General features: G+C 47.4%; 1 protein-coding gene across 1 annotated transcript in view; it reads right to left on the reverse strand.

Annotated features, from left to right (window-relative positions):
- Positions 1 to 25,326, reverse strand: part of LOC111846161 (voltage-dependent calcium channel subunit alpha-2/delta-1) — an 84,340-nt gene that overhangs the window by 52,704 nt on the left and 6,310 nt on the right. The window contains exons 2-5 of the mRNA XM_072709307.1: positions 21,483 to 21,564; positions 20,839 to 20,955; positions 2,721 to 2,780; positions 710 to 742 (exon numbers count right to left, since the gene is read on the reverse strand). Coding sequence (XP_072565408.1) covers positions 710 to 742; positions 2,721 to 2,780; positions 20,839 to 20,955; positions 21,483 to 21,564 — 292 coding nt within the window. The remainder of the gene's footprint in view (positions 1 to 709; positions 743 to 2,720; positions 2,781 to 20,838; positions 20,956 to 21,482; positions 21,565 to 25,326) is intronic.

Below are 25,326 nucleotides of genomic sequence, written 5' to 3' on the forward strand. Positions count from 1 at the left end.
TCGATTAGAACCAGACTGACATTTTATGCAAGGAACAAATGTAGTTGTGTCTGTGGAGAAGTTGAGGAGCAGGATTACACCCTGATCCATCTTCATACCCCTCCAGGATTAATTCTCAGACAGGCAGGATTCAGTCTCAGAGCAAGCGCATCGCCACAATCACATCAGCTCAGCCGTAAAATGCATTAGATTCAGCTCTATCGGGATTTCAGAGATTTTAATTAAAAAATACAGCCGATAAAATGAGAAATAACCATTCTGGGAAACTCAGAGAGGACAATGAATTTTTATCTTCTCAAGCTTTGAGCAGAACACCCCAGCACCTGGATGAACACTATGCCCCTCCGAACTGGGCTTGGTGGCCCCTCAGGTTGAGGTTTAAGCACAAATAGTCATCTTAGGTTTAACCCTAATGTGTTCAAAGGGAAAGAGACCCTGTTTGTTGCTGTTTGACCTTTAATCTTCTGCGCATAATCACTTGGAAATGCTCTTGTTTTGTCAGGCACTTCATCTGCTCACCACTGGGCACTCCATCCTGAGCCGGCGGTGACAGAGACAGATGTGGTGACCAACCTGGGTCAGTGACTGGCATATCGCCGGATACAGGGAAGCTTCGCCCTACTCCATTACATGCAAAAGGCTGCACAGAGTCTGCCATGAGATTCAGAAACTGTATGCACAAATTCATATAGAAACAAACGGTACTTACGTCGTCTTTTGCATTATAATAAACAATATCATCCTGAAAAAGAAAAAGACATTGATTAGTAATTTAATTAGCTTTGCAGTCACTTACAGAAGCAGAAACAGGAAGATATCAAGCTGAAAAGACTCGACATTTTTACACAAAAAAGAGGAACCTTTCAAATCAGGGCTTTCATGCAGCCCATGTTGGCTGTGAAGAAACTGGAGAAGAACAGACAGGCAATGCGGGGGGAGATGGCTTCGGGATGCCTATAACACACTATGCCACCTTAAATGCAAACACACTGCTGTGAAAACACGTCTAATGAAATCCTGAGTCCTGCATCTAGTTCTGACATGACAAAGATCTGAGCAGGTGATCAGCTATAGAGGACCACACAGCATTCCTCAAAATGTCTGCTTCCCAGACTTGACCGTGTGGAGGACAAATCCAGTTTTACATGATGTCCAGGCCAAAGAAGTGTCTTTGCTGTAAAGTTTGTCAATTACCTAAGCTTCCCGATAAAAGGCTGTGAAATGCTTCAGGAACTACACAGATCATCACTCCAGAGTGTCATCTCTTTCTTTTTGATTCCCCAAAATAGTATGACATTTCATAAAGTAAAAACTTTAATTTATAAAAACTTAATTACAACAGATGCCTGTAATTATGCCGTTCATACAAGAAACTACCAGGATAAAGAGAGAAGTGAAGGAATCCAAGATAGTCATTATGCAGTTATGACAGACATGCAGAAGAGGGCCGCCAGTGAAAACGAACTGTTTACGAACACATTAAAAAACGCCACTCAAGGCTGCACCCTGGGAGATCCAACATCTCATGTCAATAACCTCCCCCCCCCCCCCCCACCGGCGACAGAGAGCTGGGATAATTTATTTCAAAGCTTAACAATCCAGAGATTGGCATGTGAAAGTAATCACACATTCACTGCCAGAGGTACAGTGGTACCTCAGTTCTCAAACTCATTATAACTTGAATTTCTTAAAAGTTGAACCAACCAGTTTGAAATTTTTTTTTACCTAGAACTCGATCTGAATCTCAGAAGTCAAACCGTGAATGCCGACCTAAGATTACTTTTACGTGTGGGAGAAATGAGTCACGCGGCACGTCTCTCAGCGGAAACAAAGGGTAAAGCTTCAGTCTCAGCCTCGCATTCGCTGCAATAGCGTCATGCATGTTTACACTAGCTGAATACATATATTTAGACAGTAAAAAAACATTTAGACAATGATAATTCTTATTAATTATTTTAATAATTATTAAATTATTATTAATTATTTTATTAATAATAAACCATGAATACATTTAATTATAATAATATTGTCATGCCCAGCAGGGACGGAACGGAGACAAAGGCACAGACGTCAGGGTATCGGGGAATACAGGGTTTAATTACAGGTAAGGCAGGCAAAACGCAGACGGACAATACAATGACCGGACTGGGGAAACAAACTGAAACGTGGACTAAATACAGAGGACTAATGACAACAACCAGAAACAGCTGATCACAGTGGGATTCCACACGGGGTTAACGAGGGGGCGTGGCACACGGAAGGAGCGGACGATCAGGGCAGAACACAGCGTTTGGATACATTTATTTTCTTACTTGAAAAATTACTGTTTTGATAAATGTGCTTAGATGTGTTTAGTACAGTATATGTTCTTCTTGTTTTATCCGGCTCATTTTGTGTTTAAATGCTAAAAAAAAACATATTTCCGTGTAATTTTTTGGGGCCGGGAATCAATTAATTGGTTTTCCATTATTTCCTATGGGGAAAATTAGATCAGAACTCGAACTTGTTAGGATTTGATCCGGAGGAGTTCTGAACGGATTAAGTTCAAGTTCTGGGGTACCACTGTATATACAAAAAATGTGCCGTTTTCAGCAAGACCAGCAAATACAGGGTGGATGGATGGATGGATGGATGGATGGATGGATGGAAGGACAGATAGATAGATTATATGGATGCCGAGCCAAGTGGCGCCATAAGTGTGGGTGTCAGGTGGCACTGACCGTGAAATCATCTCGCCACTGGTGCTTCATCTGGAAGCTCTCTGCTGAAGACGCCAAGGTCTGGAAGAAGAAGAAGACAGTGAATCAGAATGTTGCTCATCTGTCTGATTCAGGAGCACTGAAGAAGCCAGTGGATTTCAGGGAAACAACAGTCAAGAAGCATTAAGTTTGTGAGGGATACTGTGGAGTGAGTGAAATGAAGCTTTTTAAGTATGAGAATGGAATGTGTTATTTCTCACATATCCCATCATGCTCTCCATTTTATACCCACGGGTAGAAGCCAAGCTTGGTGCCCAAGTCAGACATCCATCCAGCAGCCATTGAGCACGTTTCAGGAGGCTAAGTGTCGTGCTCAACAGCCCAATTTAGACATGACTACTCTGCCAAGAATGGGATTCAAATCTGCAACCTTCCAGTTACAAGCAGAAAGGCTTAACCCCCTAAGTCACACCGACTAGTTCAATTCACTAATTTTCTGACAAACATCACACACGGTCTGTATACAGCAAACTGCCAGGGATCAACGCTGGCTGTCCGTAATCACATCACACATAGTCAACATGCAGCAAACTGCAGGGGATCAGTGCTGGTTCTCTGTAACGGCAGGAATCAGATCATGCATGGTCAGCACACAGCAATCTGCCTAACACTGATTAGCACTGGCTCTCTTTAATGGCAGGGATCACACCGCACACAGTCTAAACATGCCGAACAGCTGGGGATTAACACTGGCTCTCTGTAATGGCAGGAATCACGTCACACGTGACCCCCACACGGTCCCGCCAGAGAGAACAACTGCCAGCAGCCATTTCCCTGAGGACAACTTTTCCTTACGCTCAGTGGAGGGAAACAGAAGCTGAGGTTCGAGTATCAGGGAGATGAATACAACGTGCCGTCCTGTCGAAGCGAAGGGCGGCTGGTTCACATTTACACAAAGTACGACTACGGCGGACCCCCCCCCCCCCCCCATCATGAACTATTGTCCGCTACACACAGCAGCCCAAACAGCACACACACCACGTAGGGTATGCACACGTCGATGTCTGAGTAGGGTATGCACACGTCGATGTCTGAGTAGGGTATGCACACGTCGATGTCTGAGTAGGGTATGCACACGTCGATGTCTGAGTAGGGTATGCACACGTCGATGTCTGAGCCCAGACCGGGTGCATCCAAAAGAATCTTGGGTTGTTCCACACAGACTGATAGGCAGCCATGATCCTTCATTAGGGACATGGCCGAGCAGTCGGGGGGGGGGGGGGGGGGCTCATAGAACCTGGGCAGGAAGGGAGTATTTTCAGCACATAGCCAGGCCAGCAGCTGCTGCTGACAGCACCACCATCCCAGACCCCCCCCCACACCAAGCTGCAGCTTATCACACCCCCACAGGACACACAATACTAAAAATAGAGCTCCCCCCAGAGTATAAAGAGGCTCTAAAGCATCTATATTTGTTTGCTTAAATCCACAGGTCAAGATGCTGGGTCATCATCTTTTTTGGAGGGAAAAAAATTCTGGAGAAGATTCAGCTCCACGGGGCCGGTGAATTTATTCTGATCTATGAAACACTTCACCTGTCCATCCACCCATGCATCCATCCTTCAACCAGAACAGGGTAAAGTGTAAACAGGCGATGTGCCACCTGTCTGTAGTGCATATTAATACGGATTAAACAGCCCTTACTGACTCGGCACCTCCTGCTTCTTCCAAGGGAACACGGCGCAGCACTGGCCTCCTCCATTTCACACACATGTCATTTCATTTAGCGGGAGGATCTTCATAACCATAAGCGGCTCCAGTATCCCAACATGCATCAAGTCTGAGGGTAGAAAATGAACCGTTCTAAAATAAACAGGCTAGCAGCTCTCTGTCCCGCCTCACTAAACTGACCAACCATTCTTCAGGGTAATCGAACTTAGGGATGCATGGATTACAGTTTTCTTGGCCGATTCTGATTCCTGATTTTTTTGCAAGAGTGACTGGCTGATACTGATATGTGCCACTTCCGATTTTATGTCCAAGAACTGTAACTGACAGCATATAAGGCCCTGAGAATCCAAACAAGCAAAGCAGCTGGCCAGTGAAGGAGATCCAGGGCCGGCTTATCGCTCTCCAAAGCGGAAGAAGGCTTTGCTTACTGGGCACAGCCTGGAAACAGCAGCAAGCCTAACAAGCAAGTAATCATCCACAGGTCTGTTCATGGGGTGGAGTCCCAAGACAGAAGCTTCCAGAAGGCACCCCCGACGGCCTTAGCTGCACCTTGCCAAAGAAGTGACATTACGTTCTTCACACTCAATTAATTCAACAACGACTCAATTAAGTCCAGCTACGCCTTTGGGAAGATGAGGAGGTCATACCTCCCTCTGGGGGAGGCTGACCGGGAAGAGGATACAAGATACCCCCAGCCATCACCGGGCTGAGGACCACAGCGGTGCGGGCCCCTGAGGAGCCGGACCCAGGGCCCTCATTCCGCGGCTCTCAGGCAGCTCATGATAATGTCCAGTTTGGTTTGAGCCAAATTCCTGCACGCATACAGCTCGCAGTAGGCTGTGCTGACCTTTCACAGTGCCTCCTAGTGTTCTTTTCCATGTAATTTAAAAATAGCCAAATTCCAGTGAGCTGCACCCAGTGCAAAACCTACCAGGTTAAAGTGCTTCATTGCCGTAAAACGTGCTTTCAGTTTTGTCAGCAACACTTCGTAATAAAATCTCATATTTCTGATGTATCTCTTTATATGAAAGTGCCTGAAATGAAAAAACAGTGAGAAAGATATGCCTGGCGAGCATTTAAGGAGTGTGACGTTGCTATAACAACCCTGCCAGTTGTGCCTTGTTAGCATTAGCTGATCATTAGCCCCTCTCTGCTGCTGAGGGGGGGGGGGGGGGGGGCTGCCACTTCCACAATGGAGGCCCAGTTGAAGACTTTGACATCATATCATTAATGTGTGGTGAACACAGGCTTGGAAACACCCCCCAGGAAGCTGGGGGGAGGGGGTTGGCAGCAGTAAAGCTAATTAGCAGTTTGGTGTCAAGCTGGAGAACAGTGTTCAGGCAGGGGGCGCTACTGAGGTGAAAGCACTCTCCCTCTCGCTGTAGAGAGACAGCAAACAGGACACACCATCGCTGTAAATGCCCCCAGTGAATGGGGACACCCCCCAACTGGGGCACGCAGACAGTGGCTCTTCATCAGACGCACCCTCTGCAGCCAGCCTTGTGCTTCAGAGCACACCGCCACAGTCAATGAAAACGTCGGCCATCCGTGAAACAACGATGCTAATTAGCAACATGCTGTGGATTACCCCCCCCCCAGACAGCAGAGAGGCCAGAGAGCATCCTAACAAGCTGCTTCTCTAAGGAAATCCAGATGTTTAACAAGGACAGTGTTTAGGACCTGTACAGCTTCATATGTAAATACTGACTCATTTATTCTTTAGACCAGGGATCTCAAAGTATTGGGTCCAGTCAGCAAGGCATCATCAAATTCATCTGTAAAGATATCATTCTGATGTCTGATGACACCGTAGACATTCTGGAGACATCTTAAGCTGAACGCCTCCAGCTGCAGACCGACCCATAAGCCAGGGGGATTCGGCAACAAGGAACAGATCTGATTACAAAGTGTTCCTCTGGCAGAGGTTAAATGGGGATGGGGGAGACTAAGTCGGGCAGCAATGGAAACAGGGAGCTGGGATCACTGGTAAACAGTGGCTTTTATTAGGTTTTGGACTGGCTTGGCTGTTATCTGGGTGCCTTATGTGAAACCAAACAGAACACGCATAATTCATACAAATTATGGAGACCAAGGGTTGGATGGGACCAATCAGCATTCAGATCCTGACCCTCCCAAGACAGCCATTGGTTTGGCCCCACACAAGCACATTCTGCCATGCAAACATAAACACGGACATGGAGTCAGACTTTAAGGTACTGATGAAAATGCCACTTTATCAACAAGTCAGCGAGACATAGCAATCGATCCTCTTAGCGCAGAAAGGGACCTGGCGGAGATATGAAATATGAAACTCATTACTGTGAGTGGGCCAGGGAGTTAAGCTTTCTGCAAATCCTCTGATACGAGTCCAGAATTACACATTGAACACAGAAATGGAGACGCGTGGGAGCACAACACTGTGACAGAGAAATGTCCAGAGCCACGAGACCAAAGGACGAGGATGGGAGCCCTCAACTCACACCTGTTGCCACATCCTCCACGATAAAGCAAGAGGAAGATACTGACGCCTCACCAGGCATAAGGGAGATTCCTACAGCCTGAAGGAGTCACGCGACACCTGGGTGAACCGGCGACTCAAAACTGCTCTCAGTGTGTGAATCATCAGGCTTATTTGGATGGATGATCCATTGACCAGCAGAGGAAGAAAATCCTGCAAAACATGAAGGGAGTCTGTGGTACCATTCAAACCTGATTTGTATCCCACTGACAAGAGCAATCTGGGATCCTCTGGCAAGCACATAAGTAACCTATGATGAGGTTTTTCCCTTAAGATATTAATAAAGAATGACCACTTAGTCAAACAATGTTATGTCTTAAAACAAACATTATAAATAGCTCAATGTGCTGGCCAAGACCAAACATTTTCATGTGAAAAAAGAATCTCTCACACCAGCATCACATCAGACCCTTGGCCAGTTTGTGAAAGCTACTTTCTGATGATCTTTGTTTATGTTGGGTCTACAAACTCTGATACTAAAACACGGCATGATCTCCCAGTGCCATTCACTCTCCAGCTGAGATTTAAAAAGATGGGACTGGAAGGAATTTTGAGGCTTATTTTTCCTTTCTGACAGAGATGTCTATGCTATAGAGGTACAATCCAATTACCTTTCTGTCATTAAATTAGGGGAATTTGTTTACCAGACCAGAAAAGAGGGGCTGATTAGAAACATCCATTTGGCAAGACACCAGAAAGAAAATTAAGTATGTTCCTCTTCACGGATCTGTTTACTCTATGAAATGGAATCAAAGCAGCCTCGTGTCATCTATGAAAACCTCACCGACAGCTCCAACAACCACCCATTGGAGCTTTGACTGTTCAGGTGCATAAAAGATATTTTAATTGAGAATACAAAAGCAGAACAAAAAGCTGGCTAATTTCATTAGTCATTCTTATCAGACATGCATGACACGTTGTTCCCTTAAGGGACACCATTAAAAAGCCATTTCCTGACAGATTTTAAGACCACATTCTTAATGTATTTAAAGCAGTGAATGAATCTGTACGGTGAACAGTCGTACAATTAAATGTGACACACTTTTCATCATTCCTGACACTGAAAGGCAGAGGTGGAACAGACCAATTATGTCGCCCGTAACAGCTTTGGGTGTCATCGCGTCATTGGTCAGAACTCACACTTTCACTCTGCCTGTGCTTTAAAACACACAAGCAGACACCATTCACTGTGCTACTGCCCCATGGGGGAGGTCAGACTGCAAGACTCTCCTGGCCCAGAAATGGTGAAGCTGTCCTGCAAGCAGAGGTGTGGTGAGCACACAGGGTCTGAAATTCAACAAACGTGCCCCCAGTTAATCAGGGCTCATTAACTCCCCCGGAAAAGAGGCAGTTCTGCTGCTGTAGAAAGGTTAGGGAGCATTTCATTCCTCCTCCTCAGAGGAAAAAAATCATTCCTAAGGCTGGAGATTCACAAAGCCCCAAATCCCCAAGGCCACAAAGCCCCAAATCCCCAAGACCCCAAAGCTCCAAATCCCAAAGGCCTCAAAGCTCCAAGGCCCCAAATCCCCAAGGCCCCAAAGCTCCAAGGCCCCAAATCCCCAAGGCCCCAAAGCTCCAAGGCCCCAAATCCCCAAGGCCCCAAATCCCCAAGGCCCCAAATCCCCAAGGCCTCAAAGCTCCAAGGCCCCAAATCCCCAAGGCCTCAAAGCTCCAAGGCCCCAAATCCCCAAGGCCTCAAAGCTCCAAGGCCCCAAATCCCCAAGGCCTAAAAGCTCCAAGGCCCCAAATCCCCAAGACCCCAAAGCTCCAATGCCCCAAATCCCCAAGGCCTCAAAGCTCCAATGCCCCAAAGCTCCAAGGCCCCAAATCCCCAAGGCCCCAAATCCCCAAGACCCCAAAGCTCCAATGTCCCAAATCCCCAAGACCCCAAAGCTCCAAGGCCCCAAATCCCCAAGGCCTCAAAGCTCCAAGGCCCCAAATCCCCAAGGCCCCAAAGCTCCAAGGCCCCAAATCCCCAAGGCCTCAAAGCTCCAAGGCCCCAAATCCCCAAGGCCTCAAAGCTCCAAGGCCCCAAATCCCCAAGGCCTCAAAGCTCCAAGGCCCCAAATCCCCAAGGCCTCAAAGCTCCAAGGCCCCAAATCCCCAAGGCTTCAAAGCTCCAAGGCCTCAAAGCTCCAAGGCCCCAAATCCCCAAGGCCTCAAAGCTCCAAGGCCCCAAATCCCCAAGGCCTCAAAGCTCCAAGGCCCCAAATCCCCAAGGCCCCAAATCCCCAAGACCCCAAAGCTCCAAGGCCCCAAATCCCCAAGGCCACAAAGGTCCAAGGCCACAAAGATCCAAGGCCTCAAATCCCAAAGGCCACAAAGGTCCAAGGCCTCAAAGCTCCAAGGCCCCAAATCCCCAAAGCCTGGCCAGATACATCACCACCTGCTAGGCCAGCTTCTGAAATCCATCTCAGCCATTGATTGCGCCATTGATGGTTCCATTTGCAAATGGAATTAATTGCACTCCACTTATGAAAGCCGCCTCTGGAAGGTTCCCTGTCCGGGGAACACAAAAGCAGGGATCAAACGCAAGGGACTGACTATGGTTCGGCTTTCATTCAACCACTGATGACCAGATTCATAATTATGCTTCTCCAGACCGTTTTCAAAGCCCATTCAGCAAAGCAAACTAATGAAAATTTAATGAAATCATGCATCGTGAGAAAGCAGATGGCCAGGAACAGAGGAACGCAGCCCTGTCATTGCTCCTGCTGCCGGAAGCCCATTTGGATGTGAGATGGCATGGTATCTACAGTAAATGAGGACCACCCCTCCAGCTTCTAACACACAGCCCTCATTTCACCTCTGCCTTTTGCTGTAATTTGCCGATCAATCTGGTCAATTCTGCAGTAATCGATTGTGGTTTCAGAGACAGTTAAACCAAACACTAATGGTTCAGTGGGACTGAGTGAATTCTTAGCAGCTGAATTGGTTCCCCGTGCACCAGACAGATTTCCACTGGGGGACAGAGATACAGCAAGTTCTTAACTTTAGTAGTTCGAAACAATCTGGCTTGGGGGAGTTTTGTAAATTTTAACAAAGAAATTTAGTCAGAAGTTGTTATATTAGAACACACAGAACTGAATTAATTAATTGTGCTGACCAGCATCCAATCAGCATCATTCACCAACCAAGAAATATCACTCTCTCTGCTAACGCATAACTAGTCGCATGTTTTTAATATCTGCTGTCCACAAACTGCCAATCTATACACAGTACGACACAACATGTTTCTGAATAGCTTCCTGCTATTGTTTAATCTTAACGTATTTGTTTTAAATTACCAAGAAATTAGCTAAGGAAGAAATTAAGTTTCTATATCAGATATTAATATCTAATAACCAAATTTTCTATTTGCATCATTTGCAAAACTGCCAGGTATTGATATATTCAGAGATATTTCCGGATTACAGCAAAGCTGACCGGCGCTCCTGAATAATTCTGATTTAACCTGAGTTAATATTTTATTTAACAAATACTTTGATCCTTGGCAAGCTGCTGTAGTTTTTACACATTACTTTAATCTCCATCACTAGAAATTAATTTTTAGATTTTTAAACTGTCACACCAGTGGCCCAATCAGCACTTAACAGCCCATCCAGTCACCCAGTCTGCAGCTACCATCCAGCCTAGTAGCAAAGCCACCACAGGTCCGGTTCCCAAAGAAAGCCCATCATCATCATCATCATATCATCATCATCATCATCATGGCTCCCCAGCATCGTGGCACCAATGTCGGCCTTGCGAGTCTGTTTACCCGTTAATTCTGACTGGCACAGTGACTGCTTCTTTATGTGACTGAGAGTGGCAGGAACGTGACACACACCTGGAACCAGAACAGAACATGTCACTAATTCCCAGGACCAAAAGATCATATAAAATGTATAAGCACAAGGGCAGGAAGGGTGTGGTTTAATCAATCGATTAATCGATTAATCGAGTTGATATTTACAGTACTACAGATTTCATCCCAGTCATTCCAGAATTCATAACTAGTTGTACTCTGTGGATCATATGCATTTATACATTTAAACCTGAATGAAGGAATATATGTCAAGTACTTGAGAACTTAAAAGAGACCAGCCAGAAATACTGTGTATAGATTGGCTAGAAGCATATTGTGGTGCCTGCAGAGAATTTTTCAATATGCTGGTAGTTTTTCACTAATGTGTTTTGACAGTGCGGGTATGAATTACCATGAAATCAACATTGTTCCACATCTGCACACATAAGAGATGAGGAAGGATTGGCTTTACATGTCTGGTGCTGTGTTTACTTACCGCTGTTATCGCACACGCAGCTCACACTTATCTATGCGTGAATTTGCGCCCCCTACAGCACAGACGTGTGAGTGTGGCTCCATATCCATGTATAGCATCTACATTAATGGCTGCCCATCAATAGTTCAGCTTTTAATTTATCTCCAATCCCCCATCTGGCCCTGGAGGGGCAGCGGCATGATGCCACCATATCAATGGCCCTGTATGACACTCCCGACAGCTACTGCCGGAAAAGACGGCATTATTTACGGCATCATAGCATAGCAGGATATGAAAGGCCCGAACAGCTGCGGACCGCTGGAGCACGTGGGGGATCAGAGGGTGGTACAGTATGTAAAGGAGTATAATGGCATCAGTTACAGCCGCTAGCATACAAATATCACTGGCCAGACAATGAAGACACACGGCTAGGGGCTGCTACACGCTAATAGACCATCACCTGCCCCCCATACAAAGAGAAACAGTCATTATCAGATCAGGACATGGTGCAGAGCCTTGGCTTAGTCCTGAATGCCCAATGCTTGGAAATCCCGCAAGTTTGAGTCCTGCACGCAGACCTGCAGGTTGATTTCAAGCTCTGCAGCTTTATCGCCACTAGGGCTAGGATGTTCTCATCCCGCTGCAAATGGACCCAACCTTCAAGGCCACGCGATTGACGGCACAGCGAGATCCAACACAGGTGTGTTTGGCCATGGATGATTACAGAATATTCATAACAGTACACAACAGAACAGACAAGCTCTGGACGACACCTACAGGAAAAGCTTGCTGTTTCAGCAAATAATCATAATTTCCCAGTTTTAATTAAATCCATGGCATCACATACAAATATTATTGTAATGAGCTCAGATGAGGGGGAGGGTTTCCACAGAGATTTGTGTAACTGAAGAAAAACCGTCTAGAAATTCTTTCAATTACTGTGAACTGATATGTCTATATTCACACATTGTTCCAAACGCTTTTGCAAATCATGGGACCTAAACCTCAGCGAGGGCAGCAAACTCCACATGGCCGGCTGAGGACAGAACCGGCAGGCTGGAGATACTGGAGGGTTTGTGCTGGAATCGCACTGATACGAGAGAGTCCTCCCCCCCCCCCCCTCCCCATCCTCCTTCAGATACCAGCCAGAATAAATCTGTTAAATCAGACACCACCATGGAAGAACAGAGGAGGGGAGGCTCCTGGTGATGGACTGCTGGGCCGGACCAGCAGGCAGTGACACGATGCCGACACCGGGCCAGGCTCCACGGGGGAGCTTGTCATGCGCTTATTAAATTTAATACACTGATTAAATTTGTACTGCAGATCACCCCCCTGGTTGGTAAGCTGCCCCCCCCGGCAATCCTGGTCTCCACCCAACAATTCGAAGCTGAAGCCAGGCCAGGCAGACACCTCAGCTGATCCTCTCACTGTACTCACACCAATCCAGCTTTAACACAGATGAAAGTGCAGTTCTAACCCAGCACCACAGCGGCTCTGACCAGACCTGGAATCTCTCTTCCTCTGCTTCCTGACAACGGCGTTCAGCTTAGAGCTTGGTGCTGTGGAGCACGAAACCCATCACCGGGGCACCTCAGACCGCAGGAGCCAGGGACTCGACACAGCACCCACGATGCTACAGGTTATACTGCTTTTAAAGGCAATGCAGCAGGAACAACAAGTGGTTCAAAAAAGCTGTGACTAACGGAGGGGCAGGCATTTGGACATGCTGTCCCTCTACCTCCTGAAACACATACCTCAATCACGCCTTCCTGTATGAACCATCAACGCAGTTATAGACAATGTATTTATTCACTGCTACCCATTTAATACAGCAAACACCCTGCCACAGAAAAAAGACAAATACTCAACATTTAAGCCAAAGTGTCCCATCTGTCACATAAAAGCTTATAAATACAGCAGTGTGAACTAGGATCAGAGGAATTGGACCCTCTCATGAGCTGGGGAACAAGGGGGGCGCTATGGGACCACCGGAGTTTAGCCAAACACTGAGGTGCGGTATGGCGGTGTTCAGGAAGACAGCTTCACAGGACACTCAGTCTTAATCTTATTTTCAGAGAAAAAAAAGCCAAAAGATATTAAAACTGTCATGACCCGGCTCAGAGGCCATGGCAAAATCGAAGGACGCAGCGTTGAAAACCAAAACAGTTTATTACATTAACCACTACATATAAGACAATCAACCAAGAAGGTCTACATCGCCCACAAAAGTGTAACAAGGAGCACATAACGAAGCAAACAATGAGAAGTAGAAACCAGAAAGCCCTCCAGGTGGTAAAGTAGGAGTGGTTTTAAGGAAATTAGGACACCGGGCCCAGGTGTCACCAATTCCACAAAGGGGCTGCGGCCGCACCTACAAAACACAGAACAAAACAACCGCAGGCAAGGCCAGCAGACCATCACACCCCCTCCCACAAAAGCAGGCTCCCCAAAAGAGTTCTACCTGCAATAAAGGGCTATCCAATCATTAACAATACACAAAATAACAAATTTCCCCAAAACTTTATTTATTAATTATCTTAGTTAAAACACCAGACCCATACCCTGGTGATACCTGACACCTGTTCCACAGCTTGGTACCCCTTCGTCCTCTCCCTGACCCAGCAACCGGTGCACCTAGGAAGCACATTTAAGAGTACAGGAAGGGTCAAAACGAAAGAAACAGCAACAACAGGCGGCCAACACCCTAGGGAATCCGAGACAACGCGTCTGCCACCACGTTGTCAGTCCCTTTGATGTGACTGATCTCCAGGCAATAGGACTGCAAAAAGAGAGACCATCTGATTAACCTACGGTTAGGACAATGTAAAGAATTAAGAAATGTGACTGGATTATGGTCCATAAAAACCAGGACAGGAGTACTACCACCAACATATACGTCAAAATGCTTCAAAGCCAAAACCAATGCCAACGTTTCCTTCTCCACAACGGAATAATTCCGCTGATAAGAGTTAAACTTTCTGGAGAAGAAACTAACAGGCTTATCTATACCATGATCATCCTCCTGCACCAAAACGGCCCCAGCCCCCTCAAGGCTAGCATCCACAAAAAGCTTAAAAGATCGATCAAATCGTGGTGCCGCCAAAACTGGAGCCTCACAAAGAAGATTCTTCACCCGCTGGAAAGCCACATGGCAAGCAGGAGACCAAACAAACTTCTCCCTCTCCCTCAACAAGTTGGTAAGAGGGGCCACCATGGTAGAAAAATTCCTACAAAAACCCCTGTAATAGCCCACTAAGCCAAGAAAACGCATCAACTCCTTTTTTGTTGTTGGTGCGGGAAACTGCTGAACAACTTGGACCTTGGCCTCAACAGGACGAACCTGCCCCTGCCCCACCACGCAGCCAAGGTAGGTCACAGTCGCCCTCGCAAACTCACACTTCGCGAGGTTGACTGTTAGCCTTGCCTCCGCCAAACGTGTGAAAAGTTCCCGCAGCCGGCGAATATGAACGTCCCAAGTATCTGAAAACACCACCACATCATCCAAATACACTGCACAGCCTTCCATATCACCAATAACACGATTCATAAGCTGTTGAAACGTTGCCGGTGCATTCCGAAGACCAAAAGGCATAACCGAGTAGGAATACAACCCTTTAGGGGTTATAAAGGCGGCAATCTCCCAAGCACGGTCTGACAACGGCACTTGCCAATACCCCTTCAAAAGGTCCAGCTTGCTGACAAACCTTGCGGAGCCTACCTGATCTATAATCTTCCATTCTAGGGAGAGGGAACAGATCAGGCTTAGTGATGCCGTTGACTCGGCGAAAATCAGTACAGAAGCGTGGTGTTCCATCAGCCTTTGGAACCAGCAAACAAGGCGATGCCCAACTAGATGAACTAGGCTCTGCGATGCCATTCCCAAGCATGTATGCAATTTCTCTGTCCAAACATTTCAGTTTATCTGCATTGACACGATAAAACCTTTGCATTATCGGCTTAGCATCCCCAACCTCAATGTCATGTTCAATCAGATGTGTGCGGCCCGGTATATCAGAAAACAGACAAGGGAAACTATGTATCAAATCCGTCAACTCAGTTAAACGCAATGTGGGCAAGTGTGCCAACGACACACCAAGATTAGAGAGAGCCTCAGAATTTTTTAAACGGCCGAACCGGAACGCCTGCTCAGGCATCATACATTCGTCAAGCCGCTCCTCATCACTAGCAGTAAACAAATGAACAGGCCCAGCGAAACAAGCCGCTTGTGGAACATTACCCAACTGGGTTCCACAAGATGGACGGGTGTAGAACGGTTTCATCATATTAACATGGCAGAGCTGTGTGCCTTTCCTACGCCCAGGGGTAGAGATTAAATAATTCTGATCAGACACCTGTTTTACCACCACATACGGCCCCGAAAACTTTGCCCGAAATGGGGACTGAAGAGTGGGAAAGAAAACCAACACCTGATCCCCTGAAGCGAACACCCTACGCTCCGTTTGTCTGTCATACCAGGACTTCATTTTTTGTTGCGACCTGCCCAACTTCTCTTTTGCCAGGGTACCTGCCAAATAAAGACGATGACGAAACCCATTAACAAAATCAATCAAATTCTTTGGAGGTGTCACTTCCCTCCAGGCATCGGCCAGGACCGCCAACGGGCCCCGCACAGAATGAGCAAACACAAGGTCATTCGGGCTAAACCCCAAACTCTCCTGTGTTACTTCCCTAGCTGCCAGCATTAACCAGGGTAACCCATCCTCCCAGTCCCTACCCAACTCTGCACAATATGCACGAAGGAGAGACTTGAGCGTTTGATGAAAACGCTCCAACGCCCCTTGACTTTGGGCATGGTAAGCTGAAGCTCGGTTATGTTGAACACGAAGCTGTTTTAAAACCTGAGCAAACACATGGGACAAAAAATTTGAACCTTGATCCGATTGGATAATTTTGGGGATACCAAAAATGGAAATAAACTGCGATAGTGCACGCACTACTGCCCTAGCCGAAATAGTTTGCAGCGGGTACGCTGCCGGATATCGAGTGCTCTGACACATAATAGTTAACAAGTAATTAGCACCCGACTTAGAACGCGGCAGCGGTCCCACACAGTCAATTATCAGATACTCAAACGGTTGGCCAATAACAGGAATGGGATATAACGGGGCCGGCCTCAAAACTTGATTCGGCTTATCAGTTAGTTGACACGTGTGACAAGTCTTAACATACGCAGAGACATCCCTTTTCATACGAGGCCAAAAGAAATGTCTCAACAACCGATCATAAGTCTTCCGAACCCCAAAATGTCCCGACTCATCATGAGCAACCTGTAACACAGACTGACGTAGCCTAGCTGGTAAAACAAGCTGAAACACAGGATCCCCAATAAACAAACCTGTATGCGAAACCAATTTTCTCACCAACATTGAACCCTGAAGAAAATATCCACAGGCACTGTCCCTCATTTCACTCTCAGGTCGCACCAATTCAAACAACCCAGCCAGTGAAGGGTCAGCCTGCTGTTCCGCAACCAACTCACTGCGGGCCAGAGGCACCGGAAGGTCAGTCAAAGGCAAAAAAAATTTCAACATCTTGCCCTCACCAGGCTGAGGCTGACGCTCAGACTTCCCCCGCGCCATAGCACGGGTTACCACACAGGCCGCAAAAGTCTCAGGAAAGTTCTGCGCACATTCATCTAATCCTGACGGCCGCTGAGGCACAGGATCCACCACCAGAGGTGGAATAACATCAGGCCAGACCCGAGCACCCACCAGGCCATTCCCGAGAATCACAGAGACCCCCTCAATGGGCAGTGCGGGGCGAACGGCAAGTGCAACCTCACCCTGCAACAAATCACAATCAAGCATTACTTTATGAAGGGGCACCCGCAGAATGTTCAAACTCATACCTTGAACGGGTACCGACCTGCCCAACGCAGAAGCTTTAGATAGCGGCAACACACCAGCTTTAATAAAAGAATCAAAGGCCCCTGTGATTTTAACTGGCACTTTCACATCACTGCCTACCATAGATACAACCCCTGATCTAATGAATGGTAAATAAGAGTTCAACGCAGCACCACATGAATGTTTTAACGGTGCTTTAACATCAATCGCAGCAGGCATTTCAACATCCCCAGGTGCAGCCAAGCCAACACCCTTAGGACGCGAACCTGAAGGATGTTTGTTTTTACTAGACTTAAGCATAAAGCAGTCAGCCTTCCAATGCCCCCGTTTATGACAGAATTGACAAATCTTATCGGCCTCACCGAACCCACTAGGCCCCCTACCAGGCAGAAAAGATCCGTTTGAACGGCCAAAACCCTCGGCGGGTGCGCTCCCCCCACCACTAGATTGAAATCGGCGCTCAACGAAAACGTTCTGATGGATCAACATATAATCATCAGCTAAAGTGGCTGCTTCAGCTGCCGTGCGCGCCTTCTGTTCACAGACATAAGTAGCAACATGACGAGGAACAGAGTTTTTAAACTGTTCCAGCACCAACAAATCGCAAAGAGCATCAAAATCTGTGACCTCAACCGACATACACCAGCGGTTAAAATGCATTGTCAAATCACGTGCAAATTCCAGATGACTCTGTTTTGGACCTCTTTTCCACGATCTAAATTTCTGCCGATAATGTTCAGGGACTCGCTCATAAGCCCTCAACACGGCTGATTTTACCTTGTCATAATCCTGACTGTCGTCAGTCGACAAAGCCGAGTACCCATTACAACGCACTGAAGCATTAATGCTCGAGCGGCATTGGGCCAGCTTCGAGCATCAGCTAAACATTCGAACAAAAGAAAAAATGTATCAGGATCACTTTCGGAAAATTTAGGCACCAAGCGCAAACTTCCCCAGACATCGAAGTTAATTGGATCTGACAAATCAACACTCGACTGTGAGCCAGAGCCTAACCTAGGTACCGGTGGCACATTACCCTCACGCATGACCTGCAATTTGTGTTCTAAATCCAAACGTGTCTGTTCCGTCTCCTGACGCAACTTTTCAAGCGCCAAGTCTTTTTCCAACGTGGCGTTTACCTTATACCTTTCATGCTCTATCTGTAACAACAATAACTCTTTACGTTGGTCGAAACTCAAACCCTCTACCGACATAGAAAAAGGGGAGGAAGCATGAACAGGTTTATACTCAACTAAAATCCCGGCCGCAACCAAATTACTTTTAACAATTGTCCTCACCTTATCCTTCACAAACTGACTGCTTACATCAAGCTTATAATATTCCGCTAATTTAAGCAGCTGCTCTTTAGTATACAGATCCAACATGTCCTCCGACGGAGAAGCAATAAACTCTTCCACCGTCGGCATTGTACAACTGTGCGCAACGCTAGAGGCTAAAAGCAAGTGCGTAACTCCATACACAAACCCCAACCTACCCACCAAAGACGCGACCAACTTCTTCATGCAGTTACTAGCGGTGGGAAATTAAGTGCAAGAACCCAGTAGGGAGAAAAAGTAACCAGAAACTGGCGACTCCTCTCACACCATGGAAACACTCCCGAGACAACTGCTCTAACCGCTTTCACCGCAACACCAAACCCACCCCCAACGCAGTCCAAAAAGGACAGCGCTACTCCACTAAATCACGGACATACCTTACGTACCACCCCCAACTTACCCAAAATACAATACACAATACCAAAGTCAGACACTTACTTGCCTCAGTCGTTGCGCACAGAAATCGAGCTTTCAAAAGGCATTTAACCCATACAAACACACTGCGTCTCTACAAACAAGGAAACCTCCCCCCTCCGTCCAAAAAAAAAAAAAAAAACCGAAAGATCCCGGACGAGCCCCCATTTTGTCATGACCCGGCTCAGAGGCCATGGCAAAATCGAAGGACGCAGCGTTGAAAACCAAAACAGTTTATTACATTAACCACTACATATAAGACAATCAACCAAGAAGGTCTACATCGCCCACAAAAGTGTAACAAGGAGCACATAATGAAGCAAACAATGAGAAGTAGAAACCAGAAAGCCCTCCAGGTGGTAAAGTAGGAGTGGTTTTAAGGAAATTAGGACACCGGGCCCAGGTGTCACCAATTCCACAAAGGGGCTGCGGCCGCACCTACAAAACACAAAACAAAACAACCGCAGGCAAGGCCAGCAGACCATCACAAAACATTAAATTAACATAACTGTCTCATAACAAGGAATACAAAAAGAAGAATGATACACAACGCGGGAACGCGGCCACGCCGGAGTTACCCCTCCCGGCACTGGGCACACGCGGGAACGCGGCCACGCCGGAGTAACCCCTCCCGGCACTGGGCACACGCGGGAACGCGGCCACGCCGGAGTAACCCCTCCCGGCACTGGGCACACGCGGGAACGCGGCCACGCCAGAGTTACCCCTCCCGGCACTGGGCACACGCGGGAACGCGGCCACGCCGGAGTAACCCCTCCCGGCACTGGGCACACGCGGGAACGCGGCCACGCCGGAGTTACCCCTCCCGGCACTGGGCACACGCGGGAACGCGGCCACGCCGGAGTAACCCCTCCCGGCACTGGGCACACGCGGGAACGCGGTCACGCCGGAGTAACCCCTCCCGGCACGGTGCTCGCACATGATTTTTTGAGAGAATGCTTCTCTGTCCTGTCAAAAAGGTCAACACCCAGGAAATACATCAGGGAAATATTGTGTATAGATGCCAAAATCAGTTATTTCATCCAAAAGTAAGACTGAAATGCTCCCCCAGTGGACTGTAGGAGCATTACATCAGCATAATTATTACTTCATGTCCTTCCATAACAGGTGAGGAAAGACATTCTTGACAACATTGTCCCTGACCTTCCATACAGATGGTTCAGACGCCTTGCACAGCAAAAGCAGCGAGAATAAATACAGTGCGTCAGAAGCAAAGCTTAGCGTCGAGATGGTAGGAAGGGAGGGGGCGGCGCTGCCTCCAGACATTAAAGCGGGAACATCTGATTAGCCAAGAGAGAGATGCTTTCCAAAGAAGTGTCTGACAGAGGCTCTGACCAGCTGCTTTTTCAGGTGGGAGGGGGACTGCAGGGGCCTCCGTGCGATCATTTTCCCAGGATACCCGCTTTATGCCTCCGCATACTCCTACCCACGCCCATTTTCCCAGGATACCCGCTTTATGCCTCCGCATACTCGTACCCACGCCCATTTTCCCAGGATACCCGCTTTATGCCTCCGCATACTCGTACCCACGCCCATTTTCCCAGGATACCCGCTTTATGCCTCCGCATACTCGCACTCATCGCATACTCGTACCCGCGCCTGTTTATATATTTATTTATTTATTGTGCAGAAACATCATCTCGGGACTTAAGCCAGAGTGAAGTGTTTAGCCCACACGTCATGCACACGTCACGGGAAGACATCAGCTTCTGAAGCTTGGGTGAAGAGAGAAAACAGCAAGGTGCCCTCCGTACATGTTCAGCTGAGGGGGGAGCTCCCAAACACGCACAAAGAGGGGGGAGCGAGAGCAGGCATGTGAGCGTGGCCTGTGGAGCCTCTGCGCCCTGAGTAAAAGATAAATTTGAGGGCTCCTATTTTTGGAGAAAGATTTCAGACTGGGCACATGGTGACACTGCAGACGGAGCGCAGGGTCCCAACATGCAGTGAGGCGGCAGCGAGATCTGTGCGCGATATCGCCTCCAAACTCACCTTCAGCGCCATGGATCTTTTAAGAAGCAGCTTCTCAATGTTCCCGGCCGCACTGGCCACCAGCTCAGCTGCATTATTTGACTTGACGCTGAATTTATCCATGTGATCTTTAAATATCTGCAAAAAACACAAAAGGTCACATTACATTAGTGAGGCACAAAGCTTGCCACAGCTCTAACCGTGAGAGCTTGTTTTAGACACTGCCATCTAGTGGCTGTGAGAGGTCCTGCTCAGACCACCTGTGTCCTATGGGACAGGAGCTCAAGATTTAATTAGGAGCTGACATAATGTTAGATAGTAGATTGAAGTTACAACAAGTATCAAAAATAGCACATTGAATGAGAACTAATAAAAAATCTTAAAGTAGCAGATCTGAAAGGTTTTACAGATGTCAGTTCAGTGAAGGACATGTCTCCTGTCAATCTGGGGATTTGACCCAGCGACCATCCAATCACAGACACAGTGGTCTAACCCATTAAGCCCTCAGGTTATTACATAGTAATGAAGGATAATCTGATTTATTGGAGAAAAGGCTCAATATTCGATAAGTACAAATAAAATACAACATGGAAAACACAACAAAAATGATTAAATCGGGATGAATGTATACGTGAGTATCACATGTTACATTCCTCACAGCTCACCTCCTTGAAGGTCTCCAGTCCGCTGGCATCCTCAACCAGAGTCAGCAGGTCACGCTGCATTTGTTCAACCCACTCCTGGATACTGGGAGGTGTGAAGCAGAGAGATGGAGAGTGTTAGGGACCAGTGAGGTTATCTGCACGTCATACACACACTGCAGGTACCTCTCAGCACCATCCAAGTAAACTGACCTCAAAGGACGAGACAGGCCCCCATTGCATGAAATGCCCCTGTTATTACCACACAGGAATAATCACTCCCAGAGACAATGAGTCACACAGGAAAAGAGAATCTTGGGATGTACTGGTCAGATACACACACACACACACACACACACAGACCTGTTCCTTTGTGGGGATTCTCATTTCTATGGGAGAAACCCTAATCCCAACAATTTGGTCCCCATAATGTAATGTATACATGACTCACACACACACAGCACAGCACACACAACATCATCCGAGGCCCCGTCCTGAGGCTGACATCCTCCGCAGGCTTTCACTTCAACCCACAGTGAATTACAGACATTTGTTCCATTATCCGCCTGTAAGACCCGCACAATCCAATTAGTGCTCAGTGCAGATCCACTGCAGTTACTCCCATAATAGAATCAGAAATCCGAGCATCTTCTCTGTAGGATACCATTAATTCTATCAGTCATTTAATAATTAACCCAAACAACAAATATATTCCACAGCAAAACTGATTACATGACTGGCCACCCTAAACCAGTGGTTCACAATGAGAGGAAAAGAAGGGTGGGGTTCCTCAGTTTGGCTGCTCAGTCATCATCAGAGCTCCTCTCCCATCATGCCAAGAGGACATTAGATGAGCACATGCCTGTTTGGACACTAAGCTTGACCAGAAACATATCAGCCCCGAGCTCTGACCAGGAGGTCCTCAGCATCTCGCCCAGCCTGTTTCTTCCTGAGGTCCCACTCAAAAAGTCACTTCTTGGTTACTGCGCACCAAAAAGCGGAGGTCTTTCCCCAAGAGATCACTCACTCCATCCATCCATCCATCCATCCATCACACCAGCCCGTATGCCTCCCAGACCAGCGTGAGGCCACCCGTGAGTGTGGGGGAGCACCAGGAATACAGAGAACATGGAGGTGTTTCTTCTCCGCTTCACAGAGTTTCATTCAGGAATGTCAAATAAACACTTATACATCAGGAGTCCTGGTTTATTTCATTTCTAAAATTAATTGGTTAGATTTTATTAACAAGCAGTCAGTGGGTAAACAGAGCAACATAATTACTCACTCCTGATCCCAAACTGGCAAATAAAAAATGCTGAAAATTGTAGCCAGGAGATGACAACCACAAATTCACAGAATGAAAAATAATATAGCCGTGAATATGACACACTTATTAAAATCGAAAAAAGAGTGGAGATGGGGCATTAGGCTGGTAGGCTGCAGGAAAGCTCTCCAGATGTTAGCTGCTGCGTGGCAGTGGAGCTGCTAGACCTCAGTGTGAGAACAGTGTGAGACCAGTGTGACCTCAGTATGAAATCAGTGCAAAATAAGTACCACCTCACTGCAACACCAGTGCGATCTTAGTGCAAGACCAGTGTGACTTCAGGGCAAGATCATAGCACCTCACTGTAAAACCAGTGCAACCTCAGTGGAAGACCAGTGCAGCCTGAGCACAGTGCAGGACTCCAGTGGATTGCAGGTTTCCCTGCCACGGGGCTGCAGCCATCTCAGCCACCCTGAAGTTGCCATGGGTGCCCACATGGGGATGCCACCCCCAGCCTGCCATTTTTCACACGTAAATCAGAAGAACACAGTGCACATTACCAATCTGAATTATTAATAAAACAGGACTGACTGTGCAAGATCAACAACCATGACTACACCCCCCCACCAGGAAGAAATGTGGCTTAGAATCACCCCGACTTCATGCTCTTTTTTTTTTTCTACCAGAAGACAACTGCTGTGAAAAACCACCATCGCTCAGGCTAAATGCAGACACCATATTTATCAGCTGGTCCGACGGCACTGGCAGAACACACTGGAAGCTTTTGCAGAAGCAGACGCCCCCGCCCCCACCCCCTCACCCCAGGTGAGGTAACTCAACCCGGCCACACAGAGGCTATATATTTAGGCACATGGCAGCTGTTGATGGCACTCAGCACAGGGTCACAGTGATATCGGCACTCAGCAGTTAGTCTGAAATGCACTCTGCAATCAATCTGTACTCTATACTCAATCTGTACTTCACTCTTTACTCAAGTGTCAGTCACTCTGTACTCAGTGATCAGTTTGAAATCCACTCTGTTCTCATTCTGCAATGCACTCTGTACTCTGTAAACAGGATGAAATGCACTCTCCACTCAGTACTCATTCTGCAATGCACTCTGTACCCTGTAAACAGGATGAAATGCACTCTCCACTCAGTACTCATTCTGCAATGCACTCTGTACTCTACTCTCAGTCTGCAGAACACTCTGTACTTGGGACTCTGTAGCTACAAATGGCAGAAGTGATACTCGTGGGGAATATTTATTTTCACCTACCCCATCATGCTCTACGTGAGACACACAAAGCATGTAATTTGTGTGAGTAAGTTTGGGGGTCACAGCACGGGGGCCCTGGAGCTGGCGGGAAAGGGCCACACTAAACCGTGGGTACAGTGTGTAATTATATTATCAGGTCTACTGTTACTCAGAAAAGAAAACGTTACAGCATGATTTTTTAAACATGGACAAATAAGCACAGAAAAATCATCACCAGCTGTCAAATGTTAGCCAATGAAAACAAATGCTAGATCACAGCTAAGATACGGCCACAGAATTGGAGGCGCGGTTTACTGGAACTGTAACGGAAATCACACACACACCCTCCCAGAAAGCTCCCCCCGTTACGGCACAGAGAGACCGTGGGCACCAGGACTACTACTTAACTCATCTGATCAATTTAACAGAAAATGTAAAATATATTATTTATTTAAAGCAAAGAAACCTACAGGAGTTATCTGTCTGCGTTTACATAGCGACGGGGGCTATTTAGGTTTTCCTCTTCTCCAGATGCTGCTGGGTGCTGCAATCCCCTGAGGAACGTCTGAGAGGCTGGTCGTCCCGCCGCACCGAGAGTCTGTCATGGTGGGGAGCAGGCAGGCAGCGCCAGTGGGGGCCGCTTCATAGAGAGAGGAACCATGCTGGCCACATTTGCCAGTAACATGTTTTAAATATCTGACCCAACAAGGATCAATTAAAGAGGAGCAGCTCTGTGAACATTTATCAGGCCCTAGAAACACTGCGGTCAAAGACCCGTCGGGTAGCGAACCACTCAGAGACACATTAAGTAACATCAAACCACATGGCAGCTACGTAATGGAGTACGTCTGCTTCACACCCTCGACGTTAACAAGCCAGCCTATGGATTACCAGCCCGAGGGGGCCCACCCCCCGAAATGACCAGCTACCAGCATAGAAAAATGAGCGGATCTCCCATAGTCCACTGGGGCGCCTCATCCAAATGACTGAGACCACACAGAAGTGGATCTCCCATAGTCCACCGGGGCGCCTCATCCAAATGACTGAGACCACACAGAAGTGGATCTCCCATAGTCCACCTGGGCGCCTCATCCAAATGACTGAGACCACACAGAAGTGGATCTCCCATAGTCCACCGGGGCGCCTCATCCAAATGACTGAGACCACACAGAAGTGGATCTCCCATAGTCCACCGGGGCGCCTCATCCAAATGACTGAGACCACACAGAAGTGGATCTCCCATAGTCCACCTGGGCGCCTCATCCAAATGACTGAGACCACACAGAAGTGGATCTCCCATAGTCCACCGGGGCGCCTCATCCAAATGACTGAGACCACACAGAAGT

The sequence above is a fragment of the Paramormyrops kingsleyae genome, chromosome 3 (assembly GCF_048594095.1).
Source record: "Paramormyrops kingsleyae isolate MSU_618 chromosome 3, PKINGS_0.4, whole genome shotgun sequence".
Classification (NCBI taxonomy): Eukaryota; Metazoa; Chordata; class Actinopteri; order Osteoglossiformes; family Mormyridae; genus Paramormyrops; species Paramormyrops kingsleyae.